The sequence below is a fragment of the Amblyomma americanum genome, chromosome 3 (assembly GCF_052857255.1).
Source record: "Amblyomma americanum isolate KBUSLIRL-KWMA chromosome 3, ASM5285725v1, whole genome shotgun sequence".
Taxonomy (NCBI): domain Eukaryota; kingdom Metazoa; phylum Arthropoda; class Arachnida; order Ixodida; family Ixodidae; genus Amblyomma; species Amblyomma americanum.
In genome coordinates, this window is record NC_135499.1 from 84,225,522 (window position 1) to 84,243,332 (window position 17,811).

Here is a 17,811-nt window from a genome sequence, read left to right on the forward strand (position 1 = left end):
TGTTATATCGCTTCTTCCCTTCCGTCCTTCTCAGCCTCAGATGTCTAAATTCATTGTTTGACGTGACTATTCACTGTTTCCATGTGACTGCGCATACCTGATTGTACCCCCTTGCTGCCACCTTATATATGTTTGTGCTCCGAAATAAAGATTCAGTTGATAGTCAGCGCCCGTCCCTGTGCTTCCATGTTTGACTTCTGTCCTGTTCTTAGCGCTGTTTCTACACCATGCAATCTGAGACCCCAGCCAGGATTACATCATAGGTAACATTGAATCCCTGAAAAACCGTGTTGTTCGCTCCATTTTTTTCGGACTGTTTCACTTACACCAGTGGTGCACCTTTAAAAATTGTGCCGAATTAGATCCACTATCACAACGACGAAAACACGCTCGCCTATCTCTGTTTCACAAGCTTTAACGCCATGGCGTTTTGCCTGACTTCTTTCAGCCACCTTTCCTCATCTTCCTTCGCCGTGATCATCTTTACAAAGTCAATCGCCCAGTCTGCCAGTCATCACTTTACACGCAATCATTCATACCTGGAACCATAAGTGACTGGAATAACCTACCATCAGGGATTGCTACCGAGGTTCGCCCAGACAAATTTCACAGAATGCTGCATACTCAAGTCAGAATGTGGCGTCTTTGTGCACCACTCTACTTTTAGAGAGTTAGTAATCCTTGTTTTGCGCTCCCTCGAATACCACTACCGTCTTTAAGATGTTTCTTTTCCATTCTTATTTGCTTTCTTTGTTGTTTTTGTATTCTTAATGCCAGCTCTTTGAATTTTCACGCTTTTTTGTTTGCGCTACAATGTTGTTGTTGTTGTTGTTAATTTTGTTTTTTTACTGTTCTTCAAAATGGTGTCCGTATTTTTTTTTCTCTCTTTACGGCGCCTTTTCAAGTAAAGTGTTGTCAAACTGCTTCTTGTTTCACCCCTATGTTATACACTTCCGGAGGGCCTTTAGGGTATTTGAATGAATGAATAAATAAATAAATATTGTAGAATATTCCTTACGAAAGCTTGCCTGATCATTTGGTTGCGCTCATTTTAATGACATCGCCCCTTTCGATTCGGTTTTCATCCCATAAATTTTTCTATTATAAAATTTAGCCAATATTTTTATCAATAGTGTTTGCATCTTAAGCCTTGTTTGTTGGTTTTTGCGCATGTCAATTTTCGCATTGACTTTTTCATCATCTCCATGCATCTCGCGTTTGGCGAATTTCGGTCATTTTTAGCGTTTTTATTTTATTCGTTTCTGTTTTGCCGCTGTTTATGCTGGATTTTATGCATTCCACTGTCTTGTATCTCGCATTGCTGTTTTTTTTTCACACTTTTGCCTGTAGCTTTGCTCAGTGGTTATTGTCTTCTGCTGGGCTGATGGCTGACTTCCAATCACTTTGTTCAATCTAGGGTTCTAGAATTGTTCACGATGGAGCTTTTCAGCTCTCCCCTTTCTCTTCTCACTTTTGTATATTGTTGCTGTATTCTGTTTTTTGCAAGTGTTACGTCTCGTATTTGGGACTATAAAGGTAGGATGGTTGCGACTTTTATGCGCATGCTCATCTCTTCCCAACTTTCCTTGTTATATTTAAACCAAATTATAAAAGGTGTGGTTAGACGTTTTCTGAAATGAAATTTGTTGAGCACAGATGCGTTCACACTCTGTCGTCCTACATCTGCCAGCGCTGCATGTCTTAAAAATGTCTGCAAACCAACCCGCCCAGCAACATACCTTGGTATAGGCAACAATTATTGTATAATCACGCAAAGTTTTTCAGCCTTTGCTATCGAGGCAACGACTGAGTATTTCCAGTCTTTTGGAATTTCTCTTCTCTCCCATGCCTCATTTATAACAAGAAAAATGGCATCACCTGATCCTCCTAAGTTCGTGGTGACTTCGTATTCGATGTTGTCATGTCCCGGCGTTGTTTTTCGTTTGCTTCTTCTAGAGCAGCTATCACCATCACTGTGTTAAACGAAGATGTAATTCTCGTATAGTCCACGTGTCCTTGAGATTCGTTAGGGCAGGGAGGCTACGCATTATTACAGAAGAAAAGGAGGGGTGCCTTACCTTCAAACTTCTTCCCTGCCAACTCTAAGGCAAGCTGGATACCCTCGGCATGATCTTTAAACTGCCACCTTTTTTCCAAGCCTCCAAACGTACTGCAAAGGGATCTGCTATCTTTTCTTTTTCCGAAACTCCTGCGCCACTCAGTCCACCTATTATGTGTTAGTTTCTTTTGATGGCGGCGTGCATGAGCTATAAGGCATTTGACCGCGATCTTTCTGTCAACATCCTCAGGGTACCCAATAGCCTGTATCCCTGCTCGCTTCCTACATTGCTATTGTTCATTAATTTACTCATTCATTAATCTTTATTAGACATCTTTAGAGAGGTCTGGAGCACAGACAAAAAGCTGATAAAGACAGCTTGACAGGGTCTGTGCTATAGTGTACTCGAGTAGGGGTAGTGTGTCGAGGGAAGGCTCGCGCCAGCGGAGTGCTTCAGGCAGAAAGCGCCGAAATCTCGAGCCGCCGCCCGGCGGCGCTGCTGCGCCTTTTACTTGGCGGCCGTCTCCACCTCCTGAGCGCGCTGCGCTGGTCGCCGGCTTATTTACATGGAGAACGCGCTGTACCTGGCTGTACTTTAAAGTGCATTTTCAGTGTGTCGAGTAAGCGAACTTCGTTGAAACCAGAATTGCCTCCCGCTGATGTGAGATTCGGCAGAGAAGAGAAAATGATTCAAATATATGCTTCTTAGTAGAGCGTTCTCCTTCAGTGATGAAGAGACACCAAACTCCGGAGCGACTTCGAACATGCTTTGCGGATCGATTTGTGTTAGCGCCAGCTGCACATCAAAAGCGCATATATATTTTCAGAGAACCTGTACACTATAGTAGACAACAAGCAGCGTAGCAAGCACCTTTTTCTTCAATCAGACGCAGTAGCAGCTATCCTGCCAACTACACCTGTGCGCCTTCCAAGCCAGAACAACTTTACTACCAGCGGATTGGCCTCAATCCCCTTGTAATCAATACGCGTTTGGAAACATGAGAGAGGAGCGATCCCCGAGTGACTTTCAGGGTTCTCCATTCTCACTATGATAAAAGGATCATAATAAAACAAACAGAAGCCGTTGCTCTTGCTGCGCACATATCGCAGATGTGCCGATTCCTAGAACTGTCATAATTTTATTGAAACTGTAAGACAAGCATTTTTTCGGCATTTGCTCTTAGTATAATATGATCAATTACCTGCTAACGGTTATAAATAACGATATATCAGAATGGTATGATTAACGCAAGGAAAATGTGAGAAAACGTTACTCCACTGCAAAGGTTTCAGGGAGTTTCCGTTTGAACATCACGCGAGAATATATCGTGCATCATTTAAAACAATTTATACCTCAATGTGACTACTTTTACTCAATACATGGTTCGCCATATACCGATTAATGCAGTATTAGTCAGCTCGACTTCATTATTTAGTGCTTCAATAAGGAGTTTTCCTTCCAAGACAAAGAAATTAAGCCCCTGACATGTACATGTCGCATGCGTTAGGTCTGCAGATTTGCGTGAACTGGATACAATAAAAGGACGAGTGCTATACATTTCGTTCGCAGTGGCAGCAGCGCATAGTTTAGGAGATGCTCGCGCGTATTAGCGGTGCACGTATATCGCACCGTACCTGCGTTTTTTATACTCAGCTATGATGCGGCGCTTACGATACGAATTCGCACAGCGCTTAGCGCCACCTCTCACTTCCGCCGGAGCCTTGAACAGCTTCTTTACGGCGTCGCTTATCCTGGTCTCTCACAGTTATCACAGAAAAAAATCACCGCTATGAAAAATATACTGAATAGCGACAGCTTCCAAGCACTAGCAGCGCATATCACATTTGGTATCTGCGTCGTACGTCTCGATCCGTCGTAAAAAAAATATATATTCATTCAAATATGGTTGGGTGTGCTACTCAAAGGGAACCGATAAGCTTAACTCTGGTCTTGTGAGTACTCGCGTGCCTGCACTGTATGATCGTCTGAAGGCACAATAATAGCGCAGATATGCGCAACACACCGGACAGCATGGCTTGCGATCGTGAGCACTGAGGGCACGCGGTGATTATCTTCACCCAATGCACCTGCGCGCTACCACGTAAAGAAGTTTTCTTCACCGGCAACAAAATTGTTGCATATTTTTCCCAACACAACGACAAGGTTTTCATATGATTTCTTTTTGCGCGCCCATGAAATCCGCAGCAAACTAAGAAACTTGCTCGAACGCCTACCACATCAATCGAGATCTTGTCTCTATAAAAAATGACTAAATTGTGTCTGACTCTCATTCGCAACTATCTGAGACAAGGTTATACCTCAGGGAGTCCGAATGACCATCTCGGCAAGCAGACTACTCACTGCGCTGCTCCTACCGCGCGCGTGCATGTCAGGATGGATGGATGGAAAGTAGGAGCGTCCCCTTTGAAACAGGGTGATGGCTGTTGCCACTATGCTCTGGTTTTCTTTCTTTTTTGGTTCAACTCTGTTGCAAGTTATTAAAATTCACCATTTTCTTCAAATAGGTCTTCCTACATTTTAAAACTTATGCCACGTCTCTGCTTTTGGGCCAATAATCTTCCAATCGCTTTTGGCCAATTTTCACCGCAGATTTGTTTACATGACTGTTGTTACCTCTAAACTATACGGCCTCAGGAAGAGTGACTGTGTCAGCATCGACATCAGGATGGACGCCATCACATCCTAGTACGAGGTTTTCTATTTTTTCTACACATTTACCAGACACGGCACACGTGTCACCTTCTTCGTTAAATTTCTTTTTATAGCTGCGCGTTCTAAGATATCCTGACCAGGCTTCAAAGTGTAGGGCACTGACTCTTGAGTTATAAAATGCTCTCTTCCTGACCTGCCTTTTCCAGTATCCATATAGTTCTAGTTCTACACTGTGCTTCTTTTCCTTTGAATTTATCCAATTTTTACTTTCCGCATTTTTAACCTGTCAGTAGATTAATGCTTTTTCTTTCTCCGTCCTCAATGTCTGGCATACTTACTGGTTAGCTTTCTAGATCTCTTCCGCCACTGTGAGTCAACGCTTTTTCTGAATAGGTATTTAAGTGCCTTAGCTGCCCACCTTTTATCGTCTAATTTCCTCAGGCGTTCTTCGTATAGCATTTTTCTCTGAGCTTCCTGGGCTTCGAACGATGCCCAGCCCATATTCCCTTGTACTGCCTCGTTTGTGGTTTTGCTGTGGACACCTAGTGCTAATCTTCTAACAGCTCTGTGATTACTTCTAATCTCAACTGAAATTCTGCCCTTAAGCACAGAACAGCATTTACGCAAGTAAGTCCAGGCACCATTATTCCTTTCCAAATACCTTTCAGTACTTCATATTTGTTGTACCAACATAATGCCCTATGGTTCATTATCTCGGCCTCTCTTCGCCCTTTTGCTATAGGAGACTGTTCATGCTTTTCCGTGTACATCTGCCCTTCGTTTACCCATACCCCGAGATATTTGTATTCGGCCACTCGGGATATTTCATGGTCTTTTGTTATAAGTACCTGATCAGTTGTATCGTTGAAAATCATAACACCTGCCTTACCTAATCTTAAAGTGCCTCCTTCGTCTCCACATCAATTAACCAGATTCTGCAAGTCTTCCTGGCTATCTGCTAACAGTGCAATATCGTCCGCATACATTTAGCCTCGTAGTCGTTGCTCAATACCATTTCCGCCTATTCTGTACGGCAGATTATAACCTTGGTTGCTTCCATACTTATCATATAAGGCATGAACAGCAGAGGTGATAAAGGACAACCTTGCCTTAATCTTTAGTGTACATTGATAGTGGTCCTACTTGTAGTTCCTTCTCATGTTATTTCGACTGTGTTTTCTCGATATATTGCCTGTAGAAAACCAATTACCTCATGAGGGACGCCTTCATTTATTAATATAATCCACAGGAGTTCCCTGTTCTTGTTGTCGTATGGACCGCTTATGTTCCAGGAAGGCTAAATACAGAGGTCTGTTTTCCGCCTCAACTATTTATATGCAATGGGTAAGCCCGAACAGGCTATTATCAAAGCGCCTACCACTTCTGAACCCGTTCTGAAGTTCTACGAGTATTCTGTTACTTTCTACCCATGACTGCATTTTTAATTTCACCGCCTACATCGCCAGCCTGTATATGAATGATGTTATCATAATCGGTCGGAAGATTTTATGTTCATCTTGTCGCCTTTCTCTTTATAAATCAAATTTATTTTACTCTGTTTCTAGCTGTGCGGAATTTGCTTATTTGTTATGACTGCCTCCAATGCTTTCATCAGTGTTTTTTTGCCTCTTGGGCTAACTTCATTAATTAGCTTGACTGGAATTTCGTCTATCCCTGCGGACGTGCTTTTTGGTGAAGGCATCGGCAGCACCATCTCTCGGCGTCAGTCCAAAGGGCCTCAGTGCCCAGCCTTCCCTCGACCCACTGCTCATAAGATAGTATACTATACTGGGTGCCCTTGTAAGGAGCCAGCGCCACACTGCGGCTAGAGAAGACGCACGGGATGGCGGACGAAGAAGTAAAATTGGAAGTGGAACGTAGCGTAAAGAGCATGCCAGAGAGAACAGGAAGAACGCGGTCTGCGACGGATGTGTACGATATCTGCTGGCTCCTTGCGTTCCCAGGCTTGGGCTTCAGTCGCAGAAGTCCGGGCTATCAGACCTGGACAAAAACATTGGGACGGAAAAGGGTGCAGGCTAAATTTACCACACGTTAAAAACGTAAAACAGATAAACGAGGCGGCATGTAGAGGTGGCATGTCGAGAGCCGTAGCCACCAGACCTAGACGCCGCTGTTCCCTTCCTGTGCGGCAGCATCTGAACACGGGCCTCCTCCGTCGCCACCGCTGCTTGCCCGGGTTACTTAACCTGGGGGCCGCGCCCGGATCCCACAGGTGTGACGGCTTCCTGCGGCAGCGTCGAGGCCCGTCGTGGACAGCGCTGTCAACCGTACGCCAACGCTGTGACGCTGACGCCTGCCGTGGACACAGCCGTCCACATTACGTCTCCTTCAGGGCACCGATCGGAGCCTACAGGCTGCGCCGACGCCCCGCCACACCTCCTCGCTCGACGCAGCAACCACCTACCAGGCCCATCACTGGGACACGAAAAACTTGAGGGGCCCTTTCCTCTTTTTACTAAGCTGTGTCCTTTACCTCTCGCGAATTTTTTTCTTTTGATTTGCCTTTCTTGTTTGTTAGTTCATGTCCTCTCATGACTTAAATTAGAATTATTTTACTCTACATGCCACCTAGTTTATTTATTTTACCTTTTTAACGCGTGGTAAATTTAGCCTGCAGTCTTTTCAATCACAAATTTTGGCGCTCACGACAGGACGAGGCCGGCTGATATCACTTTGTTACCGATTTTTTTTACACCGAGTGAGCGCGTCCGAGCTTGTGGCGGCAGAAGAGCGCATGGGGCAACAAGATGCAGATTTGCGTGCTTGAGTAGAAGAGGAGTGCAAGAGATCGCGGGATGAGAGGGCCGCTGAGCAGGAAGCTTCCAAACAACGTTTGGAGAAAGAGGCACATAATTTACAGTTATGAGTGAGGTTTATGGAGGGCGAGGGAGCGACTTGTAGATGCTGAACCAACTGTTCCCAGGCCCGAATGGTCTGGGCCCATCAACCCTCATGGGCTCATTCCCGTTTTCAACGAAGGTCGCGATGATCTTGGCACGTACCTTACGCGATTTGAGCACATGGTCACTGGTCAGGGTTGGTCAAGAGACAAGTGGGCCGCGGCGTTGAGTCTATGCTTGGGAAGAGAAGCTCTTCGTGTTTTCGGAAGCTTATCACAGGAAGACTCTGTGGATTACGCAAAAGCTAAACTAGCGTCCCTGCGACGGTTCCGTTTAACGGCGGAGGGGTATCCAGAACAATTTCAGCACAGTAAGACACATGACGACGAGACCGGTAGGCAGTACGCTACGAGATTCTTTAGTTTTTTTGATCATTGGGGCGAAATGAGGGGACGAGGCAAAACGTTCGACGAGGTTCACGACATGATTGTCGCCGAAGAATTTTTGAAACACTGCCACACGAGGCTTGCGATATTCATTCGCGAGCGCGACTGTGAGACATTCAACGAGATCGCGGTTTCCACGGATAATTTTTTGAAGGCCCAGAGGCAAACTAACTTGTTAATTTTCAAGGATCAGTTAGAACCAAACATCCCGAAGGCGAAGGACCGTACTCCGGGATACAAATCACAGGTGCGATGCTTTCTATGCGATAAAGTGGGACACAAAGCGTCAGGCTGCCGGACTCGATCGAAGCAACCATACTGCACGTTCTGCCGCAAGCAAGGACACGATGCACAGTCATGCAGGAGCAAGAACCCAGGAGACCGCGAGGCGTCAGCCGGTTGTATGCATCCTGCCAGTCCTCCGGTTGAAGTGCGCCTGATGTCACCAGTGTGGATGCGGGTTACCGGCCAACGGTCTTCAGTGTCAGCATGCCTATGCGGCAAGGCGAGCTGTTCGGGCAGCCGGTTTCTGGTTTGCGGGATATCGGTACCAACAGTATCGTCGTGCGTAGGGACCTGGTTCCCAAAGCAGCTTTTACTGGTGATGGAACTACTCTGCTCCTGGCGGATGGCAGCAGTTTGGAGGTCCCAGAGGTGGAGGTCCCGATCTCGTCGCCATATTTTTCGAGCAAGTCCACCGCTCGGTGCTTGAAGACTGCACTGCACGACGTCATCATTGGAAATGTACCAGGCACTCAGGACCCATTCTCCATCAGGTGGACGGTGCCACTGAGACATCTGATTGTCCCGAATGGGATGGGAGAGACTGAAGGCTCTGCCATGCTGGGGACGGCGTAGGTTCCTATGGCGTGCAGGGGCGCGTCCATCAGCTCGTTCTATGTGTCGAGACCTACGTTCGGAAGGAAACGAGAGGAGGACGCAACATTGGGTGTGTGCCGGAAGAAAGTCGGCGATACTTATCCTAGCAAGAACAACACCGCCTATACGTCTCACTCCAAAGACGGAATTTTATTCCGATCATTCCAGTGCTGTCCAGGACAAACGATACAGCAGGTTGTGCTACCGAAAAGTCCATGAAGTTGTAGGTACACTTTTGCCCATGAAGTTATATGTACACTCGACGCAACCTATAAAAAGATGACCCCCTCGTGCAACCCGGCAGCTGAGAGTAAAATTAATGATTGGTCGCTCGAGGTTTCTCGGGATAACCTGGATCGCAAAAGTCGCACCGGCGCAGCATCTGCAATCCCAAGGCAGTAGCGCACCGCTTAACCGCTGCACCACTGGACCAGGTTTGGTATAATGACTCCTAGGGATCTATGTGATATTAACCCATTAGCTATCGCGCCATACCCTTAAGGCGGAGCGCAGGCTGCAGTACAGCGGCGGCTGCTTCACGGGGTTAGCGCGCAGATCAGAAGGGGTGTGATGGTGTCGCGGCGGTGGCTACTTGGAGCTATATGGAAAAGCCAGCTGCGTGGCATAGGGCTACATCACGCCGCAGCGCGCGGCGACTGCGTTAGCGAAGTGAGTGGGCAGGTTGAGCTTTCTCGCACGTAAGCAATCGTAAGTGTCCGACTTTTTACGTAAGTAGGGCGATTGAGGCGACTCTCACCCTGCATTTTATGTCGGCGCCCTGGTCGTATAACCAAAGTGCCAAAAACGCTTTCGTGTGTTGATGATATGAATTTTTGAAGTGTTTTAAACGACATTTTGAGCACACAGTACTGCGTGCACAAGTGCTTTTCTTTCTTTCGAGCTTATATTCCGCCAATATTTTTAGAAATTTTGTACATGTCCGATTTGAAAATACTATTATCGCTGTGCTTGTACTTGATGCTAAACAATAATAACGCTGACATATCTTAATGCCTCTACTGTGAAAGCTGGGGTGTCCTCATTGACGTCTGCATAGATTGGCATCGAAAAAGAAAGCTCACAAGCAAAAGACATGCGCAGCTGTGGAAGGAGGCACTGACATATGAGCGAGCACCCCACTGTCGAAGCGCGACATGTGCAGGCTTGCTGCAGCGATACCTGTCTAGTTGACCAGGTGCGTAGCGTGCCCTTTTTCAGAAACAATGAGAAAGCAAGCTACACGATGAACCTTCTCCTGCACAAGCCTCAGGGTGCACAAGGCAAGCAGAGAAAGTGCAAAGCTCGTGACGACCCGTGAATGTCAGTGGGAATCGATCTCAAGACCCCGCTGGGCTTAACGCAAGCACCGAAACAACCAGGCGTAGACGCGAGACTAAATTCTAAGTGGCAAGCACAGTGTTTCACATACGATTCCTAGATAACATATTTCTTTACAACTGCTCTCTTTATGATAGGATGCGATGCCAAGCCGACCAAGCGGTATTAGCATCACCTCCGCATTGTGCGTTATAGGAGGCATCTGTGATTCCCGAGCTCACCACAGTCCTGTGGCTCAACCACTGTCGCTGAATTTTGCGTTAGTACTAAAATCTTAGGGCCAAGTTCGAGCGTGGACCGCGGCTTTCAGCTAAATTCTTTACGACAGTGAATAATGTGTTCTGCAGGTTATCGGACAAGACGACGAAGGTAATTAAGAAGAAATAGCTGGAACCGTCAGAAATGTAATCGAAGTAGCTTTATTGTACAGTCGTGTCAAATCACGGAGAGTGCAATTTGTTAGTTTTTTTATTAGTTGAATTATACGTATTATATATCTTGCTACAATTTGGCTTACGAACATGCTGGTATTGCGAGCTCGAAGCAAGACATTATTATTCCGAGATGTTCTTTGTAAATTTCAGTAAACGCACGTCAGGCGGAAAATTAGCATCTGAGTCGTCCGAATTACGCCCCAGAAATACCCACCATCGTTTACCATTTATTTGAGACGTAGAACATCCTGTACTTATAATATTGGATATTAACCGGAACCCTATTTTTAATGCCAACGCTGATTACATTGTTCTTCGGGTGAAATCGGTTGTTGCTTGAAAGAAGTACGCCCTCTGATAGAGAAAAGCATGTGTAGCGACCTCTGAATCGCTGTTTTCTTGTGACGGGCAGGTTGTGCCACAAGGTTTGCACTTATTTCTTACCGTTGTTTACTCCGAGGTACGAAGTCTCGATGGCTTTGAAATCGGGCAGGACCGCAGTGAAGGCCCAACCCTCTGCGCCATACTCGGATTCCCATTTGTCGTAATCCTTCTGGTTTCCACGAGCGTAAATTATGTTGTTGATTGAGCTTGAACCACCCAGGATTTTACCTCGCGGGAGTCGGTTTATCTGCAAACGGAAGTCACTTGTGGTCACCAGTAGGGCTATAGTTATAAAGGGGTGTCATACAAAATGTGATCCATTTAAGTAATGTTCGGCTGGTAGTGTACGGCACTACTTCTTTGCTTGCATCATCATAATCAGCCTCACGACACACATTGCGTGGCAAAGGACTCTCTCACGTCTCTCCAATTAACCCATAGTAGACACTAATTCTGTGTCTACTGTTTTTCAATGCCGACACGTTAGAGATCACGTCAACTTGCTGAGGCACGCGAACCATCTGTGATGAATTCTATTTCTTGCGCGATTTCTTTGATAAGTTTTAGAAGCCTTGAAGCTGATCATTCTTTAAACTTTCATGGTCCATCCGAAAAATATGGGAACAGTTTTTAAGGCAGGATTTAACCAACCGGGCTTATTCCAACCTGCGGACATCAGCGCGCCCCAAGCGAACAGCACCAAGAGATGACGGTGAATAAACGCAGTTGAGAAGGATGAAGTCTAATACAGATAGATAGAAAAAAACAAGCCGCGTACTGTACAAAAAGTATGGTGGAGCTGCCATAAAAAAACGTAAACCAATAAGCTCCTGCCTGTGCCACTACGTATAACAGGCTTACGTATAACAGGAAGAAGAAAATGCGTTCAAGCACGCGGCAGCCCCAAAGCACCTCTTTGAAAAGTGAAGCTGTGCCCAACCTGTGCTTTGGACCCGCCTTCAGGACCCGTTCTTGGAAGGATCGGCTAAGTTTTGGGTGGCTGGTTGTGGCCTTTTTCTCCCTTGGTCTTTGCGCTTCTCGGATCGGGGGCATAACGCACGCGGTAAGGTCGTAAACCCGCGTTATGTCTACTCAGAATCCCTGCCAGGGGAACTCCTGCTCGGGTTCCCTATCCCCTGACCTCCTGCCTTTGGAAGGTTTTCTTTTTGCGCAGCGGCGTCAGCGACATTACCATAGCGCTCGCGCTTAAGGTTGGCAGAGCAATCAAGATGTGCAATCCTGGGGCTGTTCGGGCTACGCTTCAGTCAGCCACTTCTCGCTACGAAGCAATCTCTGAGGTAAGTGAGTTCGGACGAGGCTAGATTATTTGCGGTTCGCCAGATCTCGCCTGTGTAAGAGATCTTCTAAACACCTAATCCTTTTCCTGTGTTCGTGTAAGCTCGTTTATTCCCTCCCATTTTGCCTGTACGAAAGGAATTGTTCGAGGCGTTCATTCTCGTCTGACTATAGCTTTGACGAACTTCTGTCCGCAGCAGGCGTTGTTGCAGTGCGCCGCTGTAGCCGTGATTTCAACAACGTGCGGTTGCCTACTGAGTCGGCGACTGACACTTTTCCCGGCACTTCTTGCACCTCTGAAATCAAGGCACGCCCTTTTCGTTTTCGTGTAAAATCATTATCCCCTCGATTTCTGCAGTGCAACGACGATTGCTCGCTTTGGGGCCATAGCGCCTGTGGTTGCAAGTCCATCTTGCGGTTTTGCAAGTGTGGGGACGCTCATGTTACGAACACCTGTAATGAGCAGAACGAGAAGGGTTGCCTTTGCGGTGTGCCCTACGTGGCAAACTCCTCCAATTGCTCCTCTCGAGCGCAGGGAACTCAGATCCTTAAGATAATTACCCGGAAGGGCTGTTCGCGCCGAGACGCTGTAATAGAGCTAAAAAAGAGCCTGTTTGTCTAAGTCAAAGGACTAAGTCTAAGGTAAGCAGTTGGGAGTGCTGTTGCCGACCAAGTCTTTAAGCGATGCGCGAGATGGAAGATGCTACCAGCGGTGGGCCTTTTGCGGCCCAGGTTGCTCTTCCGGAAGACCAATAGTTAATTTAACTGCAACATGCCACGGTGGGCGATTTGCGTACTATCTGACGGGCAGGTTGCGATGACGTCAAATAGTCATGTGACCTAAGTGGCCCATATTCATACAAAGCTTTTTAAAGTTTGTTCATTCTTGAAATCTACCAGCAAGCGGCTTTGACACTGTTCGTGATGCAAGACGGCCAGATTTCTTTCACTAGTTTCAAGTTCATTCAGTTATTTCAAGTTGATTGTAGATTGTTCCAAACAGTTGTGGCTAATTTTCGTCCGCATCTCGAAAACTCGTAGACACCTGTAAATTGAGCTCAGCCGAGAGCTGCATGCATTCTTTTCCACGACCCCCAAGCATGCTTGCTACACCACCGCCAAGTCATTGAGTTCGTTGCGTGCGCAGATTTGTCCAATAAATTTCTATCAGAAGCCGTTTTGGCTGTCTTCCTTCTCGCCAGACGGCTGTCAGAACTACGTGACATCTGGTGGAGGTACGCATTATTGATCTATGGACTGCAGACCACGGCAAGTCGTGATGCCAGCTCTGTGCGCTCAAACCAGAAGACCTCCCACCAGTTCGCCGAGCTAGTCGACGTCTCCAAGGAGCACAACCTGAGTTCGGGATCCTGTAGGATCGTACCCTATAGCGTAAAGACCACAGAAACAGCCGCTGTGACCTCGCCACAGACGCCTATCACGATCATCCTGCAGCATTCGTGGGCACCGCCAACATTAAATATCTCCCCAGGCGAATACCACGAAGAATGGTTGGACCAGTTAGAGCTCGTGGTATCATTTAACAATTGGGATGATGCGTCGAAAATCGGACGCATTTTTTTCATGGAAGGGCTCAGCACGTACGTGGTATAAAAACAACGAGTCTTCTCAAACGACATGAGGCCCATTCAAGAATGAACTATTAAAGGCATTCACGAGCGTCGTGAGGACAGAAAGAGGCGATCGACTCCTTGAGTCCAGGACCCAGTTCTCTATCGATTTCGTCCACGAATACATAAAGAAATGAAGCGCCTTTTTCCTCGCGCTGATCCTGAGATGAACGAGAAGAAGCAAGTTCAGTTTGTAATGCGCTGCGTAAAAGAGCGACTCTTTGTCAGCCTCGTCCATCAGCCGCCAAATGAGTTCACGCAAGAAGCCTCCACGATCGAGAAGTCGCTCGACTTCCGGACTCGGCAGTATAACCGCCCTGTTGATGTCTGTGAAATTCCTCCCGACAGGATGACAACCACCAACGACAACTTGCACGAAGTTGTCCTCGAGATTGTTGGCGAGCAGCTACGACGACTGCTGCCATCGTCCCCCAAACGCAAGCAGTGAATCATTTGAATGTAGTACGGTAAGAAATCCAAGAACACCTCACACACCCACTCTGACGGCCACAGAACCGCTGGCAATAATTTACGCCTCCGCTGTACGCTGCCAAAGGCGCTCTGTCACTCTGCGCCAGGGCCCATGTGCATCGTTTCAAAGATCCCAATGAAACGCCCGCACAGATATGCTGCAAACACAGGCAAGAAAGGTAGACCTCTGGAGGACTTCCGATCAGCGCCGCCCGCTCTGCTTCTACCATGATGAACGGGGCCATATTCTTCGGCACTGACCCTAAATGAGAATGAGCATGAGTGGCTTTTCAAATGATGCCGCACGATCCTACCCCGTGCAGCGACCACGCGCTGTCGACAAGTATCTGTACCGACCGGATTACGTGTCCTCGAGCCGTCTGTCCTGCTCATAGTCATCATCCACACTATGTTTTGTGTCATTGGGCCGCAGCTTTGCAGCGGTTCTTCGCGGAAGGTCTCCCGACCTCAGCAAGAGAATCAAAGAAATGCATCCTTTGGAGTTGAGGTTGCTCGCCAGTTAAACGACGAAACCATGTGCATCGACCATGCGCATGAAGAAGCCGCACCCACTACGCCGACCCCGCACTGCGTCTTCGACTGTGACGTGACCAGACTTCTGAAGGACGCCGCCAGCCAGAACATCCGCGAGGACACGCCCTACCCTTCATTCATATACCCGAAGAAGCTGTGACTGACACAGAGGATGACATGCAACGCAACAGCCAGGAAATCCGACTCAGAAGTGGCTATCGACGGCCAGATAGTTACTGCACTAGTCGACATGCGAGCCGAATATTCGGTGATGACCACTCACTGTGCAACTTTAGAGAGTACGACAGCTTGGGAAGGCCCGAAGATTCGCACCGCAGAAGCCCATCCCATTACGCCATCGCCACGATGCACAGCGCTTGTGACTGTCAAGGGACATACCTATCCTGCGAGCTTCGTAGTGTTACAGTAATGTTCCCGCGACGTCATATTGGATATGATTTTTCTAAATAAACGTCAGGCGATCATCAACCTTCGATCTAATTTCGCCACGCTCTCGACGGACGAAGCCATTCCTTCGATAAAAACCATGGAAAATCGGCTGCCCTGCGTGCTCTGCATGATGCAGTCAGCGTTTCATACAGATCAAGCATCTTGGTCACACTGGGGGCCGCGTATGCCAAGAACATGTGCTTTCTCATCGAAGGGAACACGGGGTTGCTCCTACAGCGAGGAATCGGCATCGCCAAAGGCACTGCACACTTCCGCAATGGCGAAGGTGAAGTGCTGCTGAGGAACTTCAGCGAAGAATACCGGCATGTTAACAAAGCAGCGACGATTCCTTTCTTTGGCCACCTATCCAAAGTTCACGACGCCTTCGCCTTCTCCGACCGAGTCCCATACATTAACCTAAGAAAGATCACAAGCGCACCTTCGACATAAACCAAGGCCTACCACGGAACAGACAAGATCAGATCCACAATCTGCTTTGAAGCTACAGCGAGTGCTTCTCGTCATCGCCGACGGTGCGGCTAGCGCCTATTGCCAAACATCGCATTGTAACCGACCTGCCAGCCCGACATCTCCGCCAATGTCTCTACCGTATCTTGCCGCGAGATCGGCAAGACATTCGAACATAGCTGAAGAAATTATTTGGGATGACATAATTCGCCTATCGAAGTGCCCCTGGGCGGTACCGTTTGTGGTGGTGAGGAAAAAAGAAGGCGCATTTTGATTTTGTGTCGATTACCACCGTTTCAAGAACATTCCAAAGATAGATATCCATTTTTTCCCCGCATCGGCGACACACTGGAGCATCTCTGTAACGCCAAGTATTTCTCATCGATAGACCACAAGAGCGGCTGGTAGCAAATTGAGGTCGATGAAAGAGATCGTGAGAAGATTGCGTTCATCACTCCGGATGGCCTCATTGTTTTCAAGATGAGAGCTTTTGGTCTGTGTTCCGCACCACCGAAATTTCAGGGAGTAATGGATACGGTGCTGGCAGGTCTTAAGTGGCAATTCTGCCTAGTATATATACATGACGTCGTTATGTTTGCCTCGAACTTTGATAACCACCCAAAAAAGGCTTCAAATGGTCCTGGAGGCAATCAAGTCATCCGGTCTAACCTTGAAACAAGAAAAATGGCAGTGCCCCTACAAAAAACTTCTGTTTCTAGCCCATATTGTAAGCAAAGAGGATGTGCGCCCAGACCCAGAGAAAATGGCTGCTATTGCAGTTTCCACCGTAGGTCAAAAAAAGCTGTGCGCATATTTGGCGGACTGTGCACCTATTACCGACGATTTGTCGAGAATTTTTCGCACTTCGCCGAGCCTGCGACCCAATTGACAAAGGCAGACGGGCAGTTAAGCGCAAAGCGCCGCGAACAGAAGCCTTCAAGAAACTCCAGCATCGTTTACAGTCCCATCTGGTCTCCTATCACGTTGATGCAAAGGCTGTCAATCAAAATCGTACGACACACACTGCGTTGGCCTTGTTGCCGTCCTTGTTCAAAAAAGTGACAATAGTGACATCTGCAAAAGGTAATCGCGTAAGCCAGCCGTTCTCTGTCGAAAGCTGAGGATAACTATTCGACGACCGAGACTGGAGTGCCTTGCCATCATCTTAGCTACGTCAGTCCCGTCCCTACTTGTACGGACGACAATTAAAGGTAGTCATCAGCGTTCACCATGCACAGTGCTGGCTTGCCAATTTGAAGGACCCCTCTGTGCACCTCCCTCGATGGAGCCTACGCCTCCAGGTTAACAAACTTGACCATGCAGACGACGACACATGTCCTGAGGGTTACTTATTTTACGTGGGTCACTCAGCACGAACAGCAACAAGGCACCCAACGCACAGCATCTAATCGACAAGCCTTGTAACGTACAGATGCCTTAAATACGCACTTTAAATAGAGTGGCGATTTTACTTTCGTAGGGTATAATCTTGCCGCTGTGTGCAACGCGCGAATTCGCGCTACGTCTTTTCTATTGCCCAGAGGACGGCAGTTTCAGGAATAATAAGGCAGCAACCCTTCTCCATAGCACCATCTGCGGCTTGAAAATTATGTCATGCATTTGAAACGCCCGCTTTCCTTTTTCGTCCACTAGCGTTCAACTCCGAAAAAAGCAGCGCAGAAAATGTAGCGCTGGTACTATCCTCTGCGTAAAAGATAAGTGTGTGTGGAGGTGGGTGCGGCTATAATTTTCTACACAGGAAAAAATAATTGGAGTCACGCTACGCTGGCTACCCTGGTGTAGCCAGTGTAGCTACAAAAGATCGGCGTCACATCAGAGGGACGGCGCTTGAAATGGGACATTCGAGGTAAAATAATGAAGAAATG

At 47.4% G+C, this 17,811-nt stretch overlaps 1 protein-coding gene across 1 annotated transcript in view; it reads right to left on the bottom strand.

Annotated features, from left to right (window-relative positions):
- LOC144123868 (alcohol dehydrogenase [acceptor]-like) overlaps positions 1–17,811 on the bottom strand; it is a 90,724-nt gene that overhangs the window by 49,631 nt on the left and 23,282 nt on the right. The window contains exon 3 of the mRNA XM_077656594.1: positions 11,136–11,322. Within this exon, the coding sequence (XP_077512720.1) occupies positions 11,136–11,322 (187 nt within the window). The remainder of the gene's footprint in view (positions 1–11,135; positions 11,323–17,811) is intronic.